At 38.6% G+C, this 18754-nt stretch overlaps 1 protein-coding gene across 10 annotated transcripts in view; it reads right to left on the bottom strand.

The window, feature by feature from the left end:
- Positions 1-5372: 5372 nt before the first annotated feature.
- The window catches only part of CCP110 (centriolar coiled-coil protein 110), a 28634-nt gene continuing 15252 nt past the window's right edge, over positions 5373-18754 (bottom strand). For 6 of the 10 annotated variants that reach the window (XM_080681070.1, XM_080681074.1, XM_080681073.1 and 3 more), the window contains 9 exons: positions 18065-18204; positions 17433-17549; positions 16973-17074; positions 16670-16786; positions 13932-14005; positions 11083-11145; positions 10370-10429; positions 9796-9881; positions 5373-7277 (listed from right to left, as the gene is read on the bottom strand). In XM_080681070.1, the coding sequence (XP_080537196.1) occupies positions 7225-7277; positions 9796-9881; positions 10370-10429; positions 11083-11145; positions 13932-14005; positions 16670-16786; positions 16973-17074; positions 17433-17549; positions 18065-18204 (812 nt within the window). In that variant the 3' untranslated portion in view covers positions 5373-7224. The remainder of the gene's footprint in view (positions 7278-9795; positions 9882-10369; positions 10430-11082; positions 11146-13931; positions 14006-16669; positions 16787-16972; positions 17075-17432; positions 17550-18064; positions 18205-18754) is intronic. The other 4 variants (XM_080681075.1, XM_080681076.1, XM_080681071.1 and 1 more) reach the window with 1 other exon arrangement.

The raw sequence follows: 18754 nt of genomic DNA, 5'->3' as shown, positions 1-18754 counted from the left end.
TTATTTCAGTAAATGAAAACAATGCACATTCTGAAATTCATAAAGTTTTTTAAAGTGTATAAAGAATACTATTATGAAGATATTTCTGTGAACGCTACATGCTAGCAGTTTAAGAACAGTGTTATAGTCAAGAATGAAAGTGACACTCATTCTTTTTTATAAAATTAAAAATTTTAAAAATTTTTAATTGATTTCAGAGAGGGAGAGGGAGAGAGAGAGAAACATCAATGATCAGAGAGAATCATTGGTCGGCTGCCTCCTGCATGCTCCCCACTGGAGGTCGAGCTCATAACAGGGCATGTGCTCTGATCAGAAAGCCAACTGTGACCTGGTTCAGAAGATGATGCACAACCGCTGAGCTACACTGGCCAGGCTAAGGTGACACTCAGTCTGTAATGAATATAGTGAAGTAATTATGATCTCTTCTAATATGTTTCTAAAAACACTAGAAATATAAATTTTATATTAAAATTTAGACTAGTTATATCAGCGAACGTTATATCAAGAACACTCTAATAAAGATGTTTCTAAGTACGCTACTTGCAAGCTGTATTCACAAGTGTTATATCAGTGAATATAAGTAATCCTGATTCTGTAATGCATGTTGAGGTATAAACACTTATAATTAGCACATTTCTAAGAATGCTGTGTGCAAACGGTGTTGTGGCAACTACTGTATTACTGAACAGAGTAATTCCCTCTGGAATGCAACTTGCAAGCTGTTGAGAACAGTGTTATATCACTGAGCGGATGTGACGTCCATGCTTTAATAAATTCACTGACGTGCTTAAGATCCATTGTAATAAATATATTTCTAGAACATTGCTTGGAAGCTGCATTCAGAACAGTGTTATATCACTACATGGAGGTGGTCCCCATTCTGAAATGTAGGTAGTGAAATGTGTAAGAATGCCGATACTAAGGATGTCCCTAAGAACATTACTTGTAAGCTACCTTCAGACCTGTGTTATATCAGAAGATAAAAGTGATCCCATTCTTTGACCCATGTATGAAGTTTTTAAGAACACATGTAATAAACAGGTTTCTAAGAATGACACTTTGGAAGCTACCATCATGCCAATGCTGTATCAGTGATTGGAATTGATCGCCATAGTTTAATGTATAAGTAAAAGGTGTCAGAACAGTTGTAATAAAGATGTTTCTAAAATCACTACCTGAAACCTATGTGGTCACCAGTGTCATATCAGTGAACCGAGGTGGTCCCCATTCTGTAATGCATGTACTGAAGTTTAAAAAACACTTATAATAAAGGTATTTCTAAGGACACAACCTGATGCATGCTGCATTCAGGTCTGTGCTACCGCTGAATGGAAGTGTCTCCACACCCTAATGCATGTAGTGAAGTGAATTAGAACACTTTCTAAAGAGATGTCTCTAAGAATGCTCTTGTCAGCTGCATTCGGAACAGCATTATGTCAGTGCAGGAAAGTGACACCAATTGTGTAAGAACATAGACATGGGGTTTGACGCCATGACACATGGATGGGCAGTAGTACACATCAATTCAGCAATTCAGCTGGGCTCTCCAGGCTGGGGAAGCCATGCCCTTCCAAACCACCTGGGTTATTGTTCTAGATGAACAATATGATCTGCAATATGATCTGAAGCTGGTGTTGCAAAGATGGTGACGGCCATTCCCCTATTGGTCGTGCTGTCGCTGGGGTCCTGCATCTCTCCAGGACCAAGGACTCTCGTTCCAATCCCAGATCTCCTCGGTCTCACCAATCAAGGCTTAATATTTCCCGAGATATTTGGCCTCTGTTTGAATAGGAGCCTCTGAGAAGGTGCGGAATTGGACTTTGGCCCATGCCTAGTTTTTCTCAGGATGGTAAAGAGTGACTTTGGCTTCTCCTGGACTGAGTCCTGAACTGGTTCCCCTTGCTCTGAAGAACTGTGCAGGGCCAGAGCGCACAGTTCCGCTCCTGATCCAGGCTTCCACCAACCACGACCTTTCTGACAAGAATTTCCAGGTCTCTCTTAGTGGAGGATTAAACCTCCAGCTCCTCCCAACCAGCATTGGCAAGACTTTGAGTTCCCCTGGGTCTTGTTCAGGAGGAATAGCTGACAGTAGTTAGGACAGAGATTGGAATTACTGAGACACTTTGGGCCCCCTGATCCCGCACTGTGAGCAACCAATCATGTCCCTTGAAATTACTGTTATCTCTGGATATTCTCAACTAAGTGTCATGCAGTAGGTACCCCTTCAGAAGGACTTGGGCTACAGGTCCCTTTAGACTTGTAGGACCTTGGCCTTCTGAACAACCTGACCTTTGTTGGGGGTTCCCCCTTGCAATACAATCACATGCTAGGGCTACAGAGGTGGAAACAGTCAGCCCGAAATTGCTCAAGCTGCCTCTCCAGGACAGGACTCTGGGAGTTTTCAGGAATCCCCACCTCACTAATCAAGGCTTCAGAGTTCCAGGGACACCTGGCTTCTGGGGGAATAGGAACTGCTGTGCAGGTGCAGGATTGGACATTGGCATATCGTTTCTCCCAATAAGCCCAGAGAGTGACCTGGCCACTCCTGCATTTAGTACTGGACCTGGAACAAGACCAAGGCTGGGTCTTAGGTCCCTTTGTCATGGGGAGCTGAACAAAATGGGCATGTGCAGCTTAACTCCTGCCCCAGGCCTCCTTCAACTGTGAGCTTTTCAACAAGGATTTCCAGATGTCTCTCATTGGAGGATACCCTGCCAGCCTGTCTCCACCGCAGCATGGGATACTTTTTTGTTGTTAATCTTCATACAGGGATATATTTTCCATTGATTTTTGAGACACAGAGAAACATCGATGTGGCACACATTGATTGGCTGCCTCCCAAACTTGCTCTGACTAGGCCAGGGATTGAACCTGCAACCCAGGTATGTACTCTTGGCTGGGAATCAAACCCATAATCCTTTGGTGCTCTATCCACTGAACACACTGGCCAGGGCAACATGGGATACTTTTGAGTACTCCCAAGATCTTCCTCAGGGGTAATAGGCAACATTAAGTAGAATAGGGATTGGAATTAAGGAGACCCCTTGGATCTTTCATGAACCCACACCAGTAAAAGGCACCTCTTTACCCTCAAACTCTTCCTTATCCCTGGTTACCCTGAACCGCTCAGCATGCACATACATAGTAGGCATGTCTGCAGCGGGCTTTGGGCACCTGAAGCCCTTCAGGCCTGTGGGGCCATAGCTCATTCAAACCTTGTGGATATTGTCTTTGATGGAGAGGCTCCCCTTGAAATATGAAGATACTGGGGCTTCACAGGTGGCAACAGTCAGTCCCCAAATGATTGTGCTGCTGATGGGGTCCCTGTCCCATCCAGGACTTATGACTCTTAGATGTCTCGTGTTGCAGATTGTCCGGTCTCACCAATTAAGGTTCACAGTTCTCACAATATCTGTCTTCCTGTTCAATAGCATCCTTTATGCTTGTGTAGGTAGGAACATTGGCAGATGCCTGGTTTTCCACAAGAGCCCCAGAGTGTGGGCTGGTCTCTCCTGAGCCAGCCCCTGAAGCAGGACCAGGACCCAGGCTGTCTTATCCCCCTTGCTCTGAAGGTAAGCAAAACTACATGTATTCATTCTCGAGCCCAGGCCTCCAGCAGCTGCGACCAACCTAGCAACCAGGACCTCAATGCGCCCCTTAGGGTAAGATTCCACAGTGGGTCCGTCTTCACCTCTCTATGGCCAAGACTTAGGAGTTACACCCTGTTGTGTCTTCAGTGGGAATAAGTGATGTTGATAAGACAGGGATTGAGATTTAGGCACATGCCTTCTGTCCCAAGTGAATGTGTGCCTGTGATTTGGCCCCTCACTGCCTCTGGCTACCCTGAACCACTCTATACAGATGAGCAGTATGCAACCCTCCAGCAGGCTTAGGGCTTTGGGGCTCCCCAGGCCTGTCAGACCATGGCTCATCCATCCACACCACCTCAACTTTTCCTGGGTGGAGGGTTCCCCACTCCACAATATGATCTAAAATTGGGACTAAAAATGTGGCAATAGTCTGTCCCCAGGTCCAGTTCCGGTGGACTCCCAGGTGTCTCCCATTCCACAACAGACTGGTCACAAACCAAGCCTTCAGTGTTCCAGTCATGTCTGGCTTCAGGGTGACTAAGTCTCCGTGCACACATGAGCGTAGGAACTGGCAGATTTCTGTCCTCCTTCAAGTCCCTGAGAGAACTGGCTTCTCCTAGTGTCCTGGCCCAGGACAGGTTCCCTGGCCTGTTCTCATGATCCTTGCTCTGGAGAGTTACACAGGACCCCAGTGGGCATTCAACAGATAGTGCAAGTCATCCTGAACCAGATGTTAAAACCTATGGAAAGTGTGAATAAGGGATTTTCCCACCACACACTGAGAAGGAAACCACCATTCAGATGGCAACTTTGCCAACCACCTCAAGAAACAGAAGAATTGAAAGCCACGGAGAAACTGACCAAAAAGGAAGAAAGAAGAAATAAATGAGGAAAAGGCAATATTTATTTTCAAGTATAATTTTGATTAGACACAATTTTTTGCCCTCAGAGCTGTCTTTACAACTTGATCAAGGATGGGACTCCACTGCACCATATTCCAGTTTGATTGGCTGTATATTCAACAGCTAAGTCTCCTTTGTTTTTATTTTAATTATTTTTATAATCTACACATACATACGCCTACTATGGTCCCTTAGAGATCAAGCATTCCAACTCCATTTGCTTTTCTTTTTGTAACTATTACTTTTCATGGGGAGGGGGTAGAGATTGCCTGTGGTTGCTCATGGAACAGTGACACCTGACAGAAAACAAAGATCTTCATCTCCAGAATGGGCCCTTTCTTTCCGCTCAGTGTGAATAATAAGTTTTCTCTCATATGTATTATTCCCAATATATGAAATGAACAAGAGTTCAAGGGTGGCCATGGGAAAAGTGAGGGCTCTTCTCACACTGCCTTGCAGATTATCCAATGCAGTATATCTCAGTAAGAAGTGAAAATGAGCAGCATTTTACTGGGCTCACATTATACGACAGGCAGGACCAAGAGCTGAACTCAAAGCTGTACAAATTAGCAGCTTTTATGTGAGCTTCGACCTCAGTATTTGCTCCCATTCGCTCCTTAGCAGGCTTCTAACTTAGTAAGCTAAGACATTCCACCCCTAGTGAACTTTTTGTCTTCTGAGAAGTCCGAGTCATGCAACATTAAATACTGGAATAAGCACTGGTATAGGTTACATATTAAATAGTGGGGTATACTTTTCATGGGACTTTTAATTGTAAAAATTGACCATATTACAGTATTAATATTTTGACCCAATACTTTTTAACATCTATCCCTTAATAGTCCTTTCCTTGGTAAATAAAAAAGATCAAACTAGATTTCCTTTAAGAAAAGTTTATTTTGTCTTTTTCCTAGAAGCAGAACTAGTGAAAATTAAAGTATAAAAATAAATACAATTCACATTAATGAACATTCCACTTCAAAGTAAATATTAAAAAAATAATGCGTATAAATAAAAATCCATTAAAAGCACAAAAACAATGTCTGGCACTTTTCTGAGAAAAGCTGTGAACATTTAAACAAGGTATAAAACACACATGCTCTAGCTTAAAAAAAACACACTCAAGTTTCTCATCCTTAATCTAAAACTAGTTTTAACTTTCTCCAAAACATACTATTTATTTTAGCTAATTTGTATTAGTGTACACAAATCTTTTAGTATCTTTCTTACTGGAAAGATCCACAATGATATGAGCAATCTGTCTCCTGAGGTTTCAGAATGATAAAGCATAATTTATCATATTAAGATAATTTGATATTCTTGCCTACAAATAAAAAAATTGGTAACTCAGACATTTTATCTGTCTTTTAACTTCCTGGTTTATTCATTCAACAAATGATACATCTCAATAAAGTTTACACCCAGATAGAGTAGGTTATTACTTTCTGTCCATGGTTGGCTGTAAAAGTTAAATTTTAAATAGAACAGAAAATCAAAGAAAACAATCTTTATCTCCATTCTTTAAAGAATATTAGGAATACATATAGGCTACATTTTCAAACACCAGTATCTTTTAAAAATTCAGACAGGTTAAATGTACACAGTCCCAATTTTATGTAAGAAGCACAAAGCCCTTTTTGGAAATGCTATCATAAATTAAGTGGCATTCTCTTTCATAAAATCATAGTTCCTCAGTAACATTTTTTGGTTTATATTTTAAATGAATATGTTAGTGATGAAAAACTTAAAAAGGCAGTGCTTCTTAAATAATGCAGAATTTCAACTAGATAATATTACTATCCCATTTGAAAATCTGACCTTCTTATGTTATATAGCCCTTTGTTCTCTTCTAAATCAATCATGCTAGAAAAAGCAGACACTGAAGAAACAAAATATACAGACTAAATGGAAAATAAAACTGCATGCAACACTCTATGTTACAGAGATGAATGTAATATCAATGCATGCCACTACATTCAGGAAGACTGTACTGTCTTCACCGAAGTTGTCACCCTCCACAGAAAGATTTTATAATTCAGCAGAAATGTTTCTCAGAGTACTAGGCAACAAACATCAAACCTAACATTTCTGTAAGACAACTAGCTATTGAGAGAAATGTGTGCTTATGACCACAAGGGTGATCCCCAGATACTTCTGTGGTAAATGTTAGGTGGACCACAATCAGCAGGCAAATGTTTTATTCTATGTGGTTATCCTGTAAGACCAAGAATATGAAGGCTGAGAGATTAATCAGTTTTTACAAAACCGGGAGAAAACATTTTTCTGCAATAATTTCCCCTTGAATAGAACAGTATCTAATTTATCAAATTCAGCAATCAGTATGCAGAGATGAATGAAATTTATATTTTAGAACCTATATTTTATCACACCTTTTCAGTATTTTATAAAAATAAACCCAAATGTCCTTTTAAGTTTACAAAAAGTTCTCAATAGACATATGGGTACATAAAACAAACTTATGTTTGTACAGGTTAAGCATAGAGATGAGTCAATTAACTAAACACTAATTTCTCTTTACCCAAACCTAATATTAAAAGGAAAATGGGGGTGTGGGAAGGAATTAGCCAGACTGACCATATTACCCACATAATTATTCAGCCCTTTGACGTCTCTTTGTCTGTGCAAACAGTCCAGGGTGAAATGGAAGTCTTGGGCATGGACAATAATATGGATGAAACCCCCCCCTTTTTATCCTAATGAATGTTGTCTTCTTAAATTGTCGCAACATTTGGCCGCTTTCTTTGGATTTTTCCTGCATATACTCCTAAAAATAGAGCAAAACTAATATTATTTCTCAATGTTACTTTTTCTATAACGATACTTTTGAATGCTCTTGCCAAGCACTAAGTTAAGCAATATACATTATCATATTTAATCCTTACATAAAATCCTGAGGTAGAAACTGCTACCTCAGCAATAAAACTGAGACACAGGAGAGTAAGTCACCTGCCTAGGTAACAGAGCCAGAAGCAGAGATTCTGAGAACTCAATTCAACCTGCTTTGTTGCATTCCTTACGCATTTTTCATTGCTGCCTCCTACTTTGCCTTAATTAGTGGTTTCTGAATTTCACTATCAACCCTTGAGTTAAACACAAAACATAAAGTGAACAAATATGCTTTAAAGCACACAAGATCAGACATTGCAATTTAGTTTGTAAAAACTATAAACAACTTTAAGTGCTTTGCAGTAAATTTTAACATCTTAGAATTCTACTTCATTCTAAGAGTATGATATTCTGTCATCTTAAAAATTAGTTTCCTAAAATTGCTAATTGCTTCTCCATGTAGATTAAATCAAAGCATAATTTCAAACTTGTTTGAAACATAATCCAGACCATTAAAAATCTAAGCAGGAAAGAGTAATCTTTTCAAGAACACCTATGAAGCCCTGTGTTGAGATTCACAGTTAGAATTTTACATATCCCAAATTTTCATTTTATGTAAAAGGGTAAGATTCTCTAGTCTTTTTAAATCATTTAAATACTAGAGGCCCGATGTGAGAAATTCGTGCAAGGGGCTTGGCCCTTGCAGCCGCGGAGGCTTGCCTCGGCCCTCGCAGCCCCGGCTTCGTCAGGAAGGTTGTTTGGTTGTCCGGTCTAATTAGCATATTACGTTTTATTATTATAGATGCACTCATGTCTAAGTAAATCTTAGGAAAGAATTTCTGTACCTGTTTAGGTATATATTAATGACACATGCTAATTCAAGGGTTGAGTTCATTTATATTAATTATGTTGCAATGCAATTAAATTACAATAATTCTCAATACTGAAATTCATTGTATATTATTAACTGCGGTGACTTCCTATTCACCCTTAACACTATTGAACATTACTGAATAAAAACAGTAGTTGCTATTTTGCTTACAAGTTCACAAGTGACAAAAAGTGGAGATGAAATGCATGAGAAAGAACATGGAGAGTAGTCACTGTAGCAAATAGATAATTCGAGGCAAAACAGTATTAATTCCTCAATGATTTGCCAACTAGCTAGGCTTTATCACCATATATATATATATATATATATATATATATATATATATATATATAACTAACATGGGGAAAAATTGAAAATGTCCTTTTAAAAAGTTGAATTTTCCAAAGTTGAAAATTCTATATAACATCACAAGCAAGAGATCTGGTGTTTGGTCTAAGTTCTTTCAAAAGGTTATTTTTCAAACAGCTCATTCTGACTCCCTCTGGAATAAGCAGGATCTTCAACTGCATAAAAGAACCAACTGTCATTCACAGTGACTTCCAAAAGATGACATTTAAATTATCGTCCAAACATGCAACATTATGAATGAAATTCACTCTCTACATGCAAAGGTCAGCAATCATTTCCAAGTTATGATCAATATCTGATTCCTTCTTTGAACTTCTATGAGCAAGTGGTGACAATATGAAAAAAATTTCTAATGTTGCTTGTTTTCTCCTACTTTGGAGACAATCACTTAGAAATAAAGCTCTAAAATATGCTAATTGTATATTAATGAGATTATAATTTATTATAAATTTAATTGTCATTGCCTGATTAATTTTGGTTTCTTTTAAATGCTTAAAAAGTAGTATAATTAAAGAAAAGCATTTTAAAAGGTATTTTTAATGGATCATGTAATTTTTTTGTGAGCTTATCAGTGTGTTAACAAAGATAACAAAAAAATATTAAAACGTTAGCTTAAGCGTTTTGCATTAGCTCAACACTGAATTTGTCTTCTTGCCACCATACACAGAATTTTAAAATACATTATTTAGTTTAATCCTTAAAGAATCCTCTAATAATGAACACAGATTTAACGCAAGCTTCTTATTGAGCACAAGAAAATAACAACATACCCCCTCCCAACTGGCATATTCACATGTGATCTTGTGGTCAGAGGGAGAATTTCTTTCCCTTCTGAACAGATAAAATATTCCTGGGTATTAGCTACACTTCCCCAAAACTGAACATGCATAGATTTAGGCATGAGATCACTGTTACATGTCACTCATTTATAAAAAGATTTCTGAATTAAACATATATAATTCTACAAAAATTTCAGATTAAAAACAACAGTGTTTCTATGGAATTATTATAGAAATCAACATTGGAAACAGTTTCACTAAGATCTCCTCCTGACTGCCACAAACTACTGACACAAATGATCACTTATAGGAATGACTGTGAATATGCCAGAATTATGGTGGCAAGGACAACCGATCCCATGCGTGAGGCCTGCATTACAGGGCAGCTTGTGCACTTCTTTCTTCCCAATGGGCTTCGCAAACTCATTGCTACACACCTGAAACAGGCGCTCTGTTAGGCACTCTGCTCTGTGAAGACTTCTGTCTATTTTGCACAACCCCCTTCACTGATGTCTTAGGGGTTCTAATTGAATATAAAAGAATTAATAAGTCACTTGCATTAAGGTCTAGATGTTCAACATTCAAAGAAAGCAACCATACTGCATCAACTGTTCTTAACACAAATATGCTTGAAAATAATTTAAGTGTCATGCATGCTCATTAAGGAAGCTATACTTTGCTTCAGCAGGAGACGGTAACATACTTTGTTGGAGAAACACTTTGGTGATGGTGAAATTACTATACGGATGTTTACGATATTTAATGAGCAAAATGGTATGAAATGAAAAGTAAAAGCATGCCAACGTAAGATGACAATTGAAATATAATATACAATAGTAAACCAAAGAGTTATCTTTGAACACAAAACTTTAAAAGTTCTTTCTAATTCTATAAAAAAAAATCACATTTGAAAAACAGCTATCCTTTATACAAAGAGCTCTAAATTATTTTCCCTCTCAAAGCTAATCTCGATTTGAATATTTTAAATACCCTTATGTGTTACATTCTTACCCTTGTCTACTAAGTAGCCTATGAACAGGAGCATTCTGTCCTTGGTTTGGCTGAAGAACTCTGTTAACAAAATAAAAAAAAATGTAATTCAACAGGATAAATTCCGTTTTTCCCCATTTTCTTTAGATAAATGATAACAGTGAGGTAGAAGTCATCTATGTAATGATATGGCCACTATAATACTACAAAGCAAAGCAAACTGATTAAAGCAAATTAATATGGTACTTATATTTCGCTCACCAAGAGTTCAAATCTTAGGTTTTTGTCAGGAAAGAGATGTCCAACATAAGTATTAATCCTGCTGCTTTTAGGTAATTTATTTATATACTTTACAAAAGCCAATTTTTCCTTTCAAATATCTGAGAAGAAACTTCACTCATACAAGAGTAGAAAACAGATCAGAAATATTAAGTTAGCTTTCAAAGGTTTCTAAATAAATATCAAAGACCATGGACTGAACTCAGGACAATATGGACTCAAATTTTCACCAGAGACAGCATGCCTCCAGGAATATCTGATCTGACATGTGACCAGGTACATGGCCAAGTGTTAAAACCAATTTTGACCCTGAGATCCTTCAACTCAGCAGAGAGTGTTCTACTGAGAAAAAATGGAACAAAGCGAATAAAAAGCAAGCTCAGGATTTATAACGTTTTCTTTTTTTAAAAAAATAAAAAAATAGCCTCTTATCGAGGCCAAGTGATTTTTCTCACCTTGTTTCAGAAGGGTTTTGTTTAACCAGGAATTTCTTATTTGGCATTCCCATTTCAGCAGCTCTAACACAATATAAAAATAAGGACACACAAACAATGAATTCAAAAGGGGGAAAAGACATGTTTACAAATGTGATACATGGTGGCAGAAACAAATCATCTTAAAAGAGTGTACCATGAAAGACCTCTACTAAGCATATTAAAGACTACTTTCAAGAAAAAAGAGTTTTAATAAGATAATCATTAGGATATTCCTTGCATTAAGTTTTTCTTCCCATTAAGTCTTTAGGATATTAGAAAATGAACATATTTAAAAGATATAAAAGTGACACTGCATATAGGTATAAACTATGTTTAAGATTTGATTCACTATCAGTTACACAAGCTGAACCCTGATAAATTTAGTAGTTAATAAAGATATTTATCTAAAGATGAAATCAGATTTAACCACTGGATTTTATAAAACTCTTATATAAAAAAGGAATTTATATCAGTTCAGCTGTAGAAGAGTGAACTGTTCTTTTTTTAAAAATTTAATAAATCTTTATTGTTCAGATTATTACAATTGTTCCTCTTTTTTCCCCCCATAGCTCCCCTCCACCCGGTTCCCACCCCACCCTCTGCCCTTATCTCCCCTCAACTGTCCTCATCCACAGGTGTACGACCTTTGTCTAGTCTCTTCCCGCACCCCACCTCTTTCCCCGAGAATTGTCAGTCCACTCCCTTTCTAAGCCCCTGATTCTATTATATTCACCAGTTTATTCTGTTCATCATTTATTCACTTGATTTTTAGATTCACTTGTTGATAGACATGTATTTGTTCATAATTTTTATCTTTACCTTTTTCTTCTTCTTCCTCTTCTTAAAGAATACCTTTCAGCATTTCATATAATACTGGTTTGGCGGTGATGAACTCCTTTAGCTTTTTCTTATCTGTGAAGCTCTTTATCTGACCTTCAATTCTGAATGATAGCTTTGCTGGGTAGAGTAATCTTGGTTGTAGGTTCTTGCTATTCATCACTTTGAATATTTCTTCCCACTCCTGTCTGTCCTGCATAGTTTCTGTTGAGAAATCAGCCAACAATCGTATGGGTGCTCCCTTGTAGGTAATTAACTGTTTTTCTCTTGCTGCTTTTAATATTCTCTCTTTGTCTTTTGCTCTTGGCATTTTAATTATGATGTGTCTTGGTGTGGTCCTCTTTGGATTCCTTTTGTTTGGGGTTCTGTGCACTTCCTGGACTTGTAAGTCTATTTCTTTCACCAGGTGGGGGAAGTTTTCTTGTCATTATTTCTTCAAATATGTTTTCAATATCTTGCTCTCTCTCTTCTTCTGGCACCCCCATAATTCGGATGTTGGTACGCTTGAAGTTGTCCCAGAGGCTCCTTACACTATATTCAGATTTTTGGATTCTTTTTTCTTTTTGCTTTTCCAGTTAAGTGTTTTTTGCTTCTTTGTATTTCAAATCTTTGACTTAATTCTTGCGGTCCTCTAGTCTGCTGTTAGGTCTCTGTATAATACTTTTTATTTCAGTCAGTGTATGTTTAATTTCTAGTTGGTCCTTTTTCATATCCTCGAGGGTCTTGCTAAATTTATCGGCCTTTTCTAGGATATTCTTGAAAAACCTTATAACCGTGGTTTTGAACTCTATATCCAGTTGTTTGCTTCTCTCCATTTCTTTCGTTTGTGATCTGTTTCTTTGTCTTCACATTTTCGCTGCTTCCCTGAGTTGGTAGAGTAGCTTTGTGTGCTAGGTGTCCTATATGGCCCAGTGGCTCAGCCTCCCCAGTTACCTGAGGTGGACACTCTTGGTGCACCCCTTTGTGGACTGTGTGTACAGCCTTGTTGTAGTTAAGTCTTGATTGTTGTTGGTATCACTGGGAGGAATTGACCTCCAGGTCAATTGGCTGTGAGGATCAGCTGTGTCTACGCCAGAGAACTTCTGTGTTGGAGACAGCCTTATGAGACAAGACTTGCAAAATTGCAAAAGCCTCTCTGTGCTCAGCTTGGATGCGGTAGAGTCTCAGGGCTGAGCAGACAGCCTTGGCTTCCCGTCAGCCCTGCCCTATGAGGCCCCTGGGTCTCAGTGTCCCTTGGTAATCGCTGCAAGTACCTCTGAGAGAAAGCTGCCCTCGAGTTTCGCCCACTGCCAGACAGTCCAGTTTCTCCCCGAATGAGTCAGGGTTCCCAGAAACTTGCCTGGAACTGGAGTTCAGTGCAGTCAGGAGCTTCCTTCTTCCTCCCACTAGAGAAAGCCAGCGGCACACTCAGGAGTCAGTCCTCTCTGGGTGCACTTGCGCGCGCGCCTCCAGACCTCTGCCTTTCGCGGCTCCTCTGAGTTTCCGTGCGCTCCTCTCTTTTCCCGACAGTCCAGACTCCCCCCATATGAGTCTGGGACTCCAGGGTCTCACCCGGAACTGGGGTTCAGTGCAGTCGGAACTGGGGTTCAGTGCAGTTGGGAGCTTCTGTCTCTCTCCCGCTAGAGAAAGCTAGCCAGGCACTCAGCCCCCATCCTCTTTGCGCGCGTCTCTGTACCTCAGCCTTTTGCAGCTCCTCTGAGTCTCCGTGTGCCCCTCTCTTTCCTTCTAGTTGTAGAATTTCCACTCAGCCAGCTTTCCTGTGGTTCTGGATGGTGTCCGTTCTGTCTTTTAGCTGTAGTTTTGAAATTGTTGTGTGAGGCAGCAGTTTAGGTGTTTACCTATGCCGCCATCTTGGTTTCTCCTCTTTATTTCTTTTTAAAAATTTATTTTTTGTTCTTTATTTCTAACATGAATATACAGACCAACAGATAATTAAAATTAATGGGTATGATAATAATTAAATTAGTGTGACATGACATGAAAAAACTTACTTCATATACTTCTTCCTATCAAGAGACTTCTGTGTTGCAGCGGAGAGAGACACTCGTGAACTTTTCATTTTATCCTTTAAAATACAAAAGTAACAAAGCTCTAACAGTACCCAGTAATACCACTAAATTACAGTATAGGATGATCTTAATTGCATGGACAGGCATCACTTACTAGCATTTTGAACTTTAACTTAGTCTTTATAATTGAAGCAGTCCAATTAAAAACGTTTACATTAATTTTTCCCAATGAAATAATTAATTTTTCCCAATAAAATTTGCTTTTCTTTTGCCAACCACACTAAGATCACTGATTCAAACCACAGATCTCCAACACTCTGATATATTTCAAATGAACTTGGAGCCTGTTTTCTAACTCTGATTTCCAAAAAAAGGAAAAAGCCACATGATAGTTTCAAGGAAATTCCATCAGGAGTAGATGACAGTTTATCAGGCATACAAGCAACATTCAAAGCTTCAAACTCCAAAATCTAATCACAAAACAATATGCAATTCTTTCACCAATTTCTTTTAAATCAGTCTATAGTCTTAAGTGTTGTTGGTAATCCTGGGAATTAACTGTGCTTAAGAATTATAGGAAGGGTGCTGAAGTCAATAGAAAATGATATTTAGTATAACTATTCCAAACTCAAAAGAGCATATATATATATGATTCTGCCCCTGGTTCCTGCTAATATTTGGTCTTTGATCCAAGTTCCTAACAGAGCTAAACTTCTAAAACCCTTTTAATCTGACTGATAAGAATGGCAAAAGCATCTTTTGTTGTTTTTTTTTTTTTGTGTGTGTGATTTTTAATTTCTTTATTGAATAAGGCCGTGGTTGGCAAACTGCGGCTCACGAGCCACATGCGGCTCTTTGGCCCCTTGAGTGTGGCTCTTCCACAAAATACCACAGCCTGGACAAGTCTATTTTGAAGAAGTGGCGTTAGAAGAAGTTTAAGTTTAAAAAATTTGGCTCTCAAAAGAAATTTCAATCGTTGTACTGTTGATATTTGGCTCTGTTGACTAATGAGTTTGCCGACCACTGGATTAAGGTATTACATGTGTTCTTATCTCCCCATTACCCCCCCACTCATGTGCATCTTTTGTTTTAATATTTGGTCTTTGACTTTGGATCCTGACACAGATCTCCTAAACCCATTGGAATTTTCTGGGTGATAGGAGCATCTTGTGCTCTAATGAGGTAACTCTGAGTGGACTCCTAGTCATCAGAAAGACCAAGCATGATTAGAAGTTTAGAACTTTTTTAGCCTCATCTGCTATTCTCTGGAAACAGGAGAGGAACTAGAGATTGAGTTAATAATTGATCATGATGAAGCCTCCACAAAAATCCTAAAGTTCAGCCCTAACTGGTTTGGCTCAGTGGATAGAGCGTCGGCCTGCGGACTGAAGGGTCCCAGGTTCGATTCCGGTCAAGGGCATGTACCCTGGTTGCGGGCACATCCCCAGTAGGGGTTGTGCAGGATGCAGCTGATTGATGTTTCTTTCTCATCGATGGTTCTAACTCTCTATCCCTCTCCCTTCCTCTCTCTGTGAAAAATCAATAAAGTATATTAAAAAAAAATCCTAAAGTTCAGAGAGCTTCCAGGCTAGTAAACACATACATGTGCTAGAAAGGTGGTCCCAATTCTACAGGAACAGAAGCTCCTGCTCTCAGGATCCTTCTGGACCTCACCCTATGCATCTCTTCATCTGGCTAGTCATCTATATAATTTACTATATCCTTTATCCTATATAATAAAACCCTAATATGCAAATCGACCGAACGGCGGAATGACCAGTTGCTATGATGAGCACCAGGCCTCTAGTTATCTATACCAGTGGTTGGCAAACCGCGGCTCATGAGCCACATGCCTCAATCAGATTGAGGACGTTTTTAGCAAAGGCAGGCTTAGGAGTACCCTAATTAAGTTAATAACAATGTACCTACCTATATAGTTTAAGTTTAAAAAATTTGGCTCTCAAAAGAAATTTCAATCGTTGTACTGTTGATATTTGGCTCTGTTGACTAATGAGTTTGCCGACCACTGATCTATACTAATAAAAGAGTAATATGCTAATTAGACTGGGCATCTTCCGGGCGACCTTCTGGACAAAGCCACAGTGGTGGGGCTGAGGCAGAAACAGTTAGGGGCAATCAGGCCAGCAAGGGAGAGCAGTTAGGGGGATCAGGCCAGCAGGGGAGAGCAGTTAGGGGCGATCAGGCAGGCAGGCAGGCGAGTGGTTAGGAGCTAGCAGTCCCGGATTGTGAGGGATGTCTGACTGACAGTTTAGGCCCAATCCCAGTGGACATCCTCTGATGGGTCCTGGATTGGAGAGGGTGCAGGCCGGGCTGAGGGACCCTACCCCACGCCCATGCACGAATTTTGTGCACTGGACCAGTAAGTGTATGTTCTGTGAGCATGCTATAAAATTACTGACCTGAAGGTGGGGTTAACGGGAACCTCAATTTATAGCATCAGTCAGAAGTTTAAGTGACAACCTGGGAAGTGTGATTGGTGTAAGAAGTGGGGACAGTCTTAACTGCCTCCTTAACTTGTAGTATCTGATAACTCTAGGTAGATACTATCAGAAGTTAATAGAATGGTTGGACACCCAGGGTATCAAAGAACTGGTTGGTGTGGGGGAAAAACCCACACAGCTGGTTTCAGAAGTATTTTGTGACTGTAGAAGAAACAGTTTTTCTTTTTTACTTATTCATTACAAAATCAGATAACATACCATTTGCCTGAGCATTTTCTCTTTGCGAGCTTCTCGGTCATGATGTAGAATAGACATTCTTTCAGCTGCATCCATTACAAAGAATATATCATGAATACCATACAGGGCAGCTCGCAACTAGTTTCAAAAGAAGAAAATATTGTACCCATTTAAAAAAATGAGGTCAGGTTTCAATAATATTATATACACTTTATTTAGAGAAAAAGATTAAAGTTTTAATTAAAACATATTTTCAGTGGTTAAGTGAAGGGAGAGAAATAAAGCATTTCCATTTCCCAAAGCCTTCAGGATCTGTACACTTACCTGAGCCAGCACTCTTTCCTGAAGAGAAGCATCCTGTGCTGAAACAACTCCTCTCTTTAATGGTGCTTCTGACTGAAAACTTCTTATGAATTCCATAGTGTCCTGAAAGAAAAAAATGCTCCTTCAAAAACAATTTTTCTTGGAAGGTTCACAATCACTGGAGTTTCCTTTTGTTCCTTTTCTCAGTCAATCCAAAATTACTAAGAACACAAATCTATTACTTATCAGAATCAAAACAGCACTCAACTTTAAAGTGAGATGAAAATACATAAACTACTTTCTTTACATATTTTTAAAAATTATCAGAATGAAATAATCAGATTTCTAAAATTGCCTATATTACAGTAACTAAAAATAGTTTGCTCTGCTTAAGTTCTGAACTATTTTGCCAATTCAGCTGTAACAAGACTGACAGAAACTGATACAGAAGTGAAATACAAATAATTTATAAAGATCTTACTTTTACAGTTTGTCGAAGTTGCTTCAATTTATCTGTCTCCATAAGCCTACGAGTAAGAAATCCTTTTGCCACAGCAGTTATTCTATTAAATTTTGCTTGTACTTCTGGACTGAAAACCTAGAAGAGATAAGAGACACACAATGTTTTAATAACTTGAGCATTATACTCAAGATTGTTTTTCTTTATCTATTACAATGAACTAAATTTTTCTATAAATATATGCTCTATGTAAGTTGAAACTACATAGAAGCTAATAAAAGCTAAACTATTGGATGGTTGTACAAAAATACCCATGCTCATTTGTATAACCTAAGATAATATAGAAAATATTAAAAAAATATAGAAAGAGCCTTAGCTGGTTTGGCTCAGTGGATATAGCGTTGGCCTGCGGATTGAAAGGTCCCAGGTTTGATTCCATTCAAGGGCACATGCCCAGGTTGCGGGCTCAATCCCCAGTAGGGGGCATGCAGGAGGCAGCCGATCAATGATTCTCTCTCATCACTGATGTTTCTATCTCTCTCTCTCCCTCTCCCTTCCTCTCTGAAATCAATAAAAATATATTTAAAAAAAGATATAGAAAGATAAATAGGTAGTAGATAGATGGATATACATGTATCATTAAGTTTGCCCACCTGAGACCATTTAGTTGTGGCTCTTCCAGAAGGCCTTGTTAGGGAGAGTTTGGTCAAGCCACTAGTTGATGATCCCCAGAGGTAGAATGGTGCTTCATTTACAGAACCAAAGCTATGTTGTAGGGCAGAATTTGTGAAACCTAGAGAAATATACATTTAGTATTATACTTGATGTGAGATAATCAGAATATGCAAAACACCTAAATAAACACAACACTCATTACGAACACCACCAACAAAAAAGAATGGCAACTGCCTCTGAAACTGATCCACTTAAAGTATTTATGGACGTTAGGCTTATGTACCACATGGATCTTTTCAACACAAACAGCATCTCAGGATAATTGAAGATGTGAAGATAAACTCTTACTGGGACAGGAATTAGATGTAATTCAAGATTACTCTGGAGACAGCAAACAGTGTTTTCACTTGAAGTATACCACCTGCTGCATGAATGAACAAAGACTAGACTCTGTGTCAAATTTCCGGATATTTTCCTTGCTAAAGTGCCTTTTCTCACGAACACCTGCTAACCAGTCTTGGATCTGCTGGTATCGTTTAATTTTTCACTAGTTAATAAGCAGCTGGTAAACAGCAGTGGAATTACTTGAAGAAAAAGCTACAATTTAAAGGGTGACAAATAAAATATCTTACTATAGGATAATTTTTTCAAATGGAAAAAGATTTTAA

The sequence above is a fragment of the Plecotus auritus genome (genome assembly GCF_963455305.1).
Source record: "Plecotus auritus genome assembly, chromosome: 7".
Taxonomy (NCBI): Eukaryota; Metazoa; Chordata; class Mammalia; order Chiroptera; family Vespertilionidae; genus Plecotus; species Plecotus auritus.
This window is presented reverse-complemented; position numbering and strand designations above follow the sequence as displayed.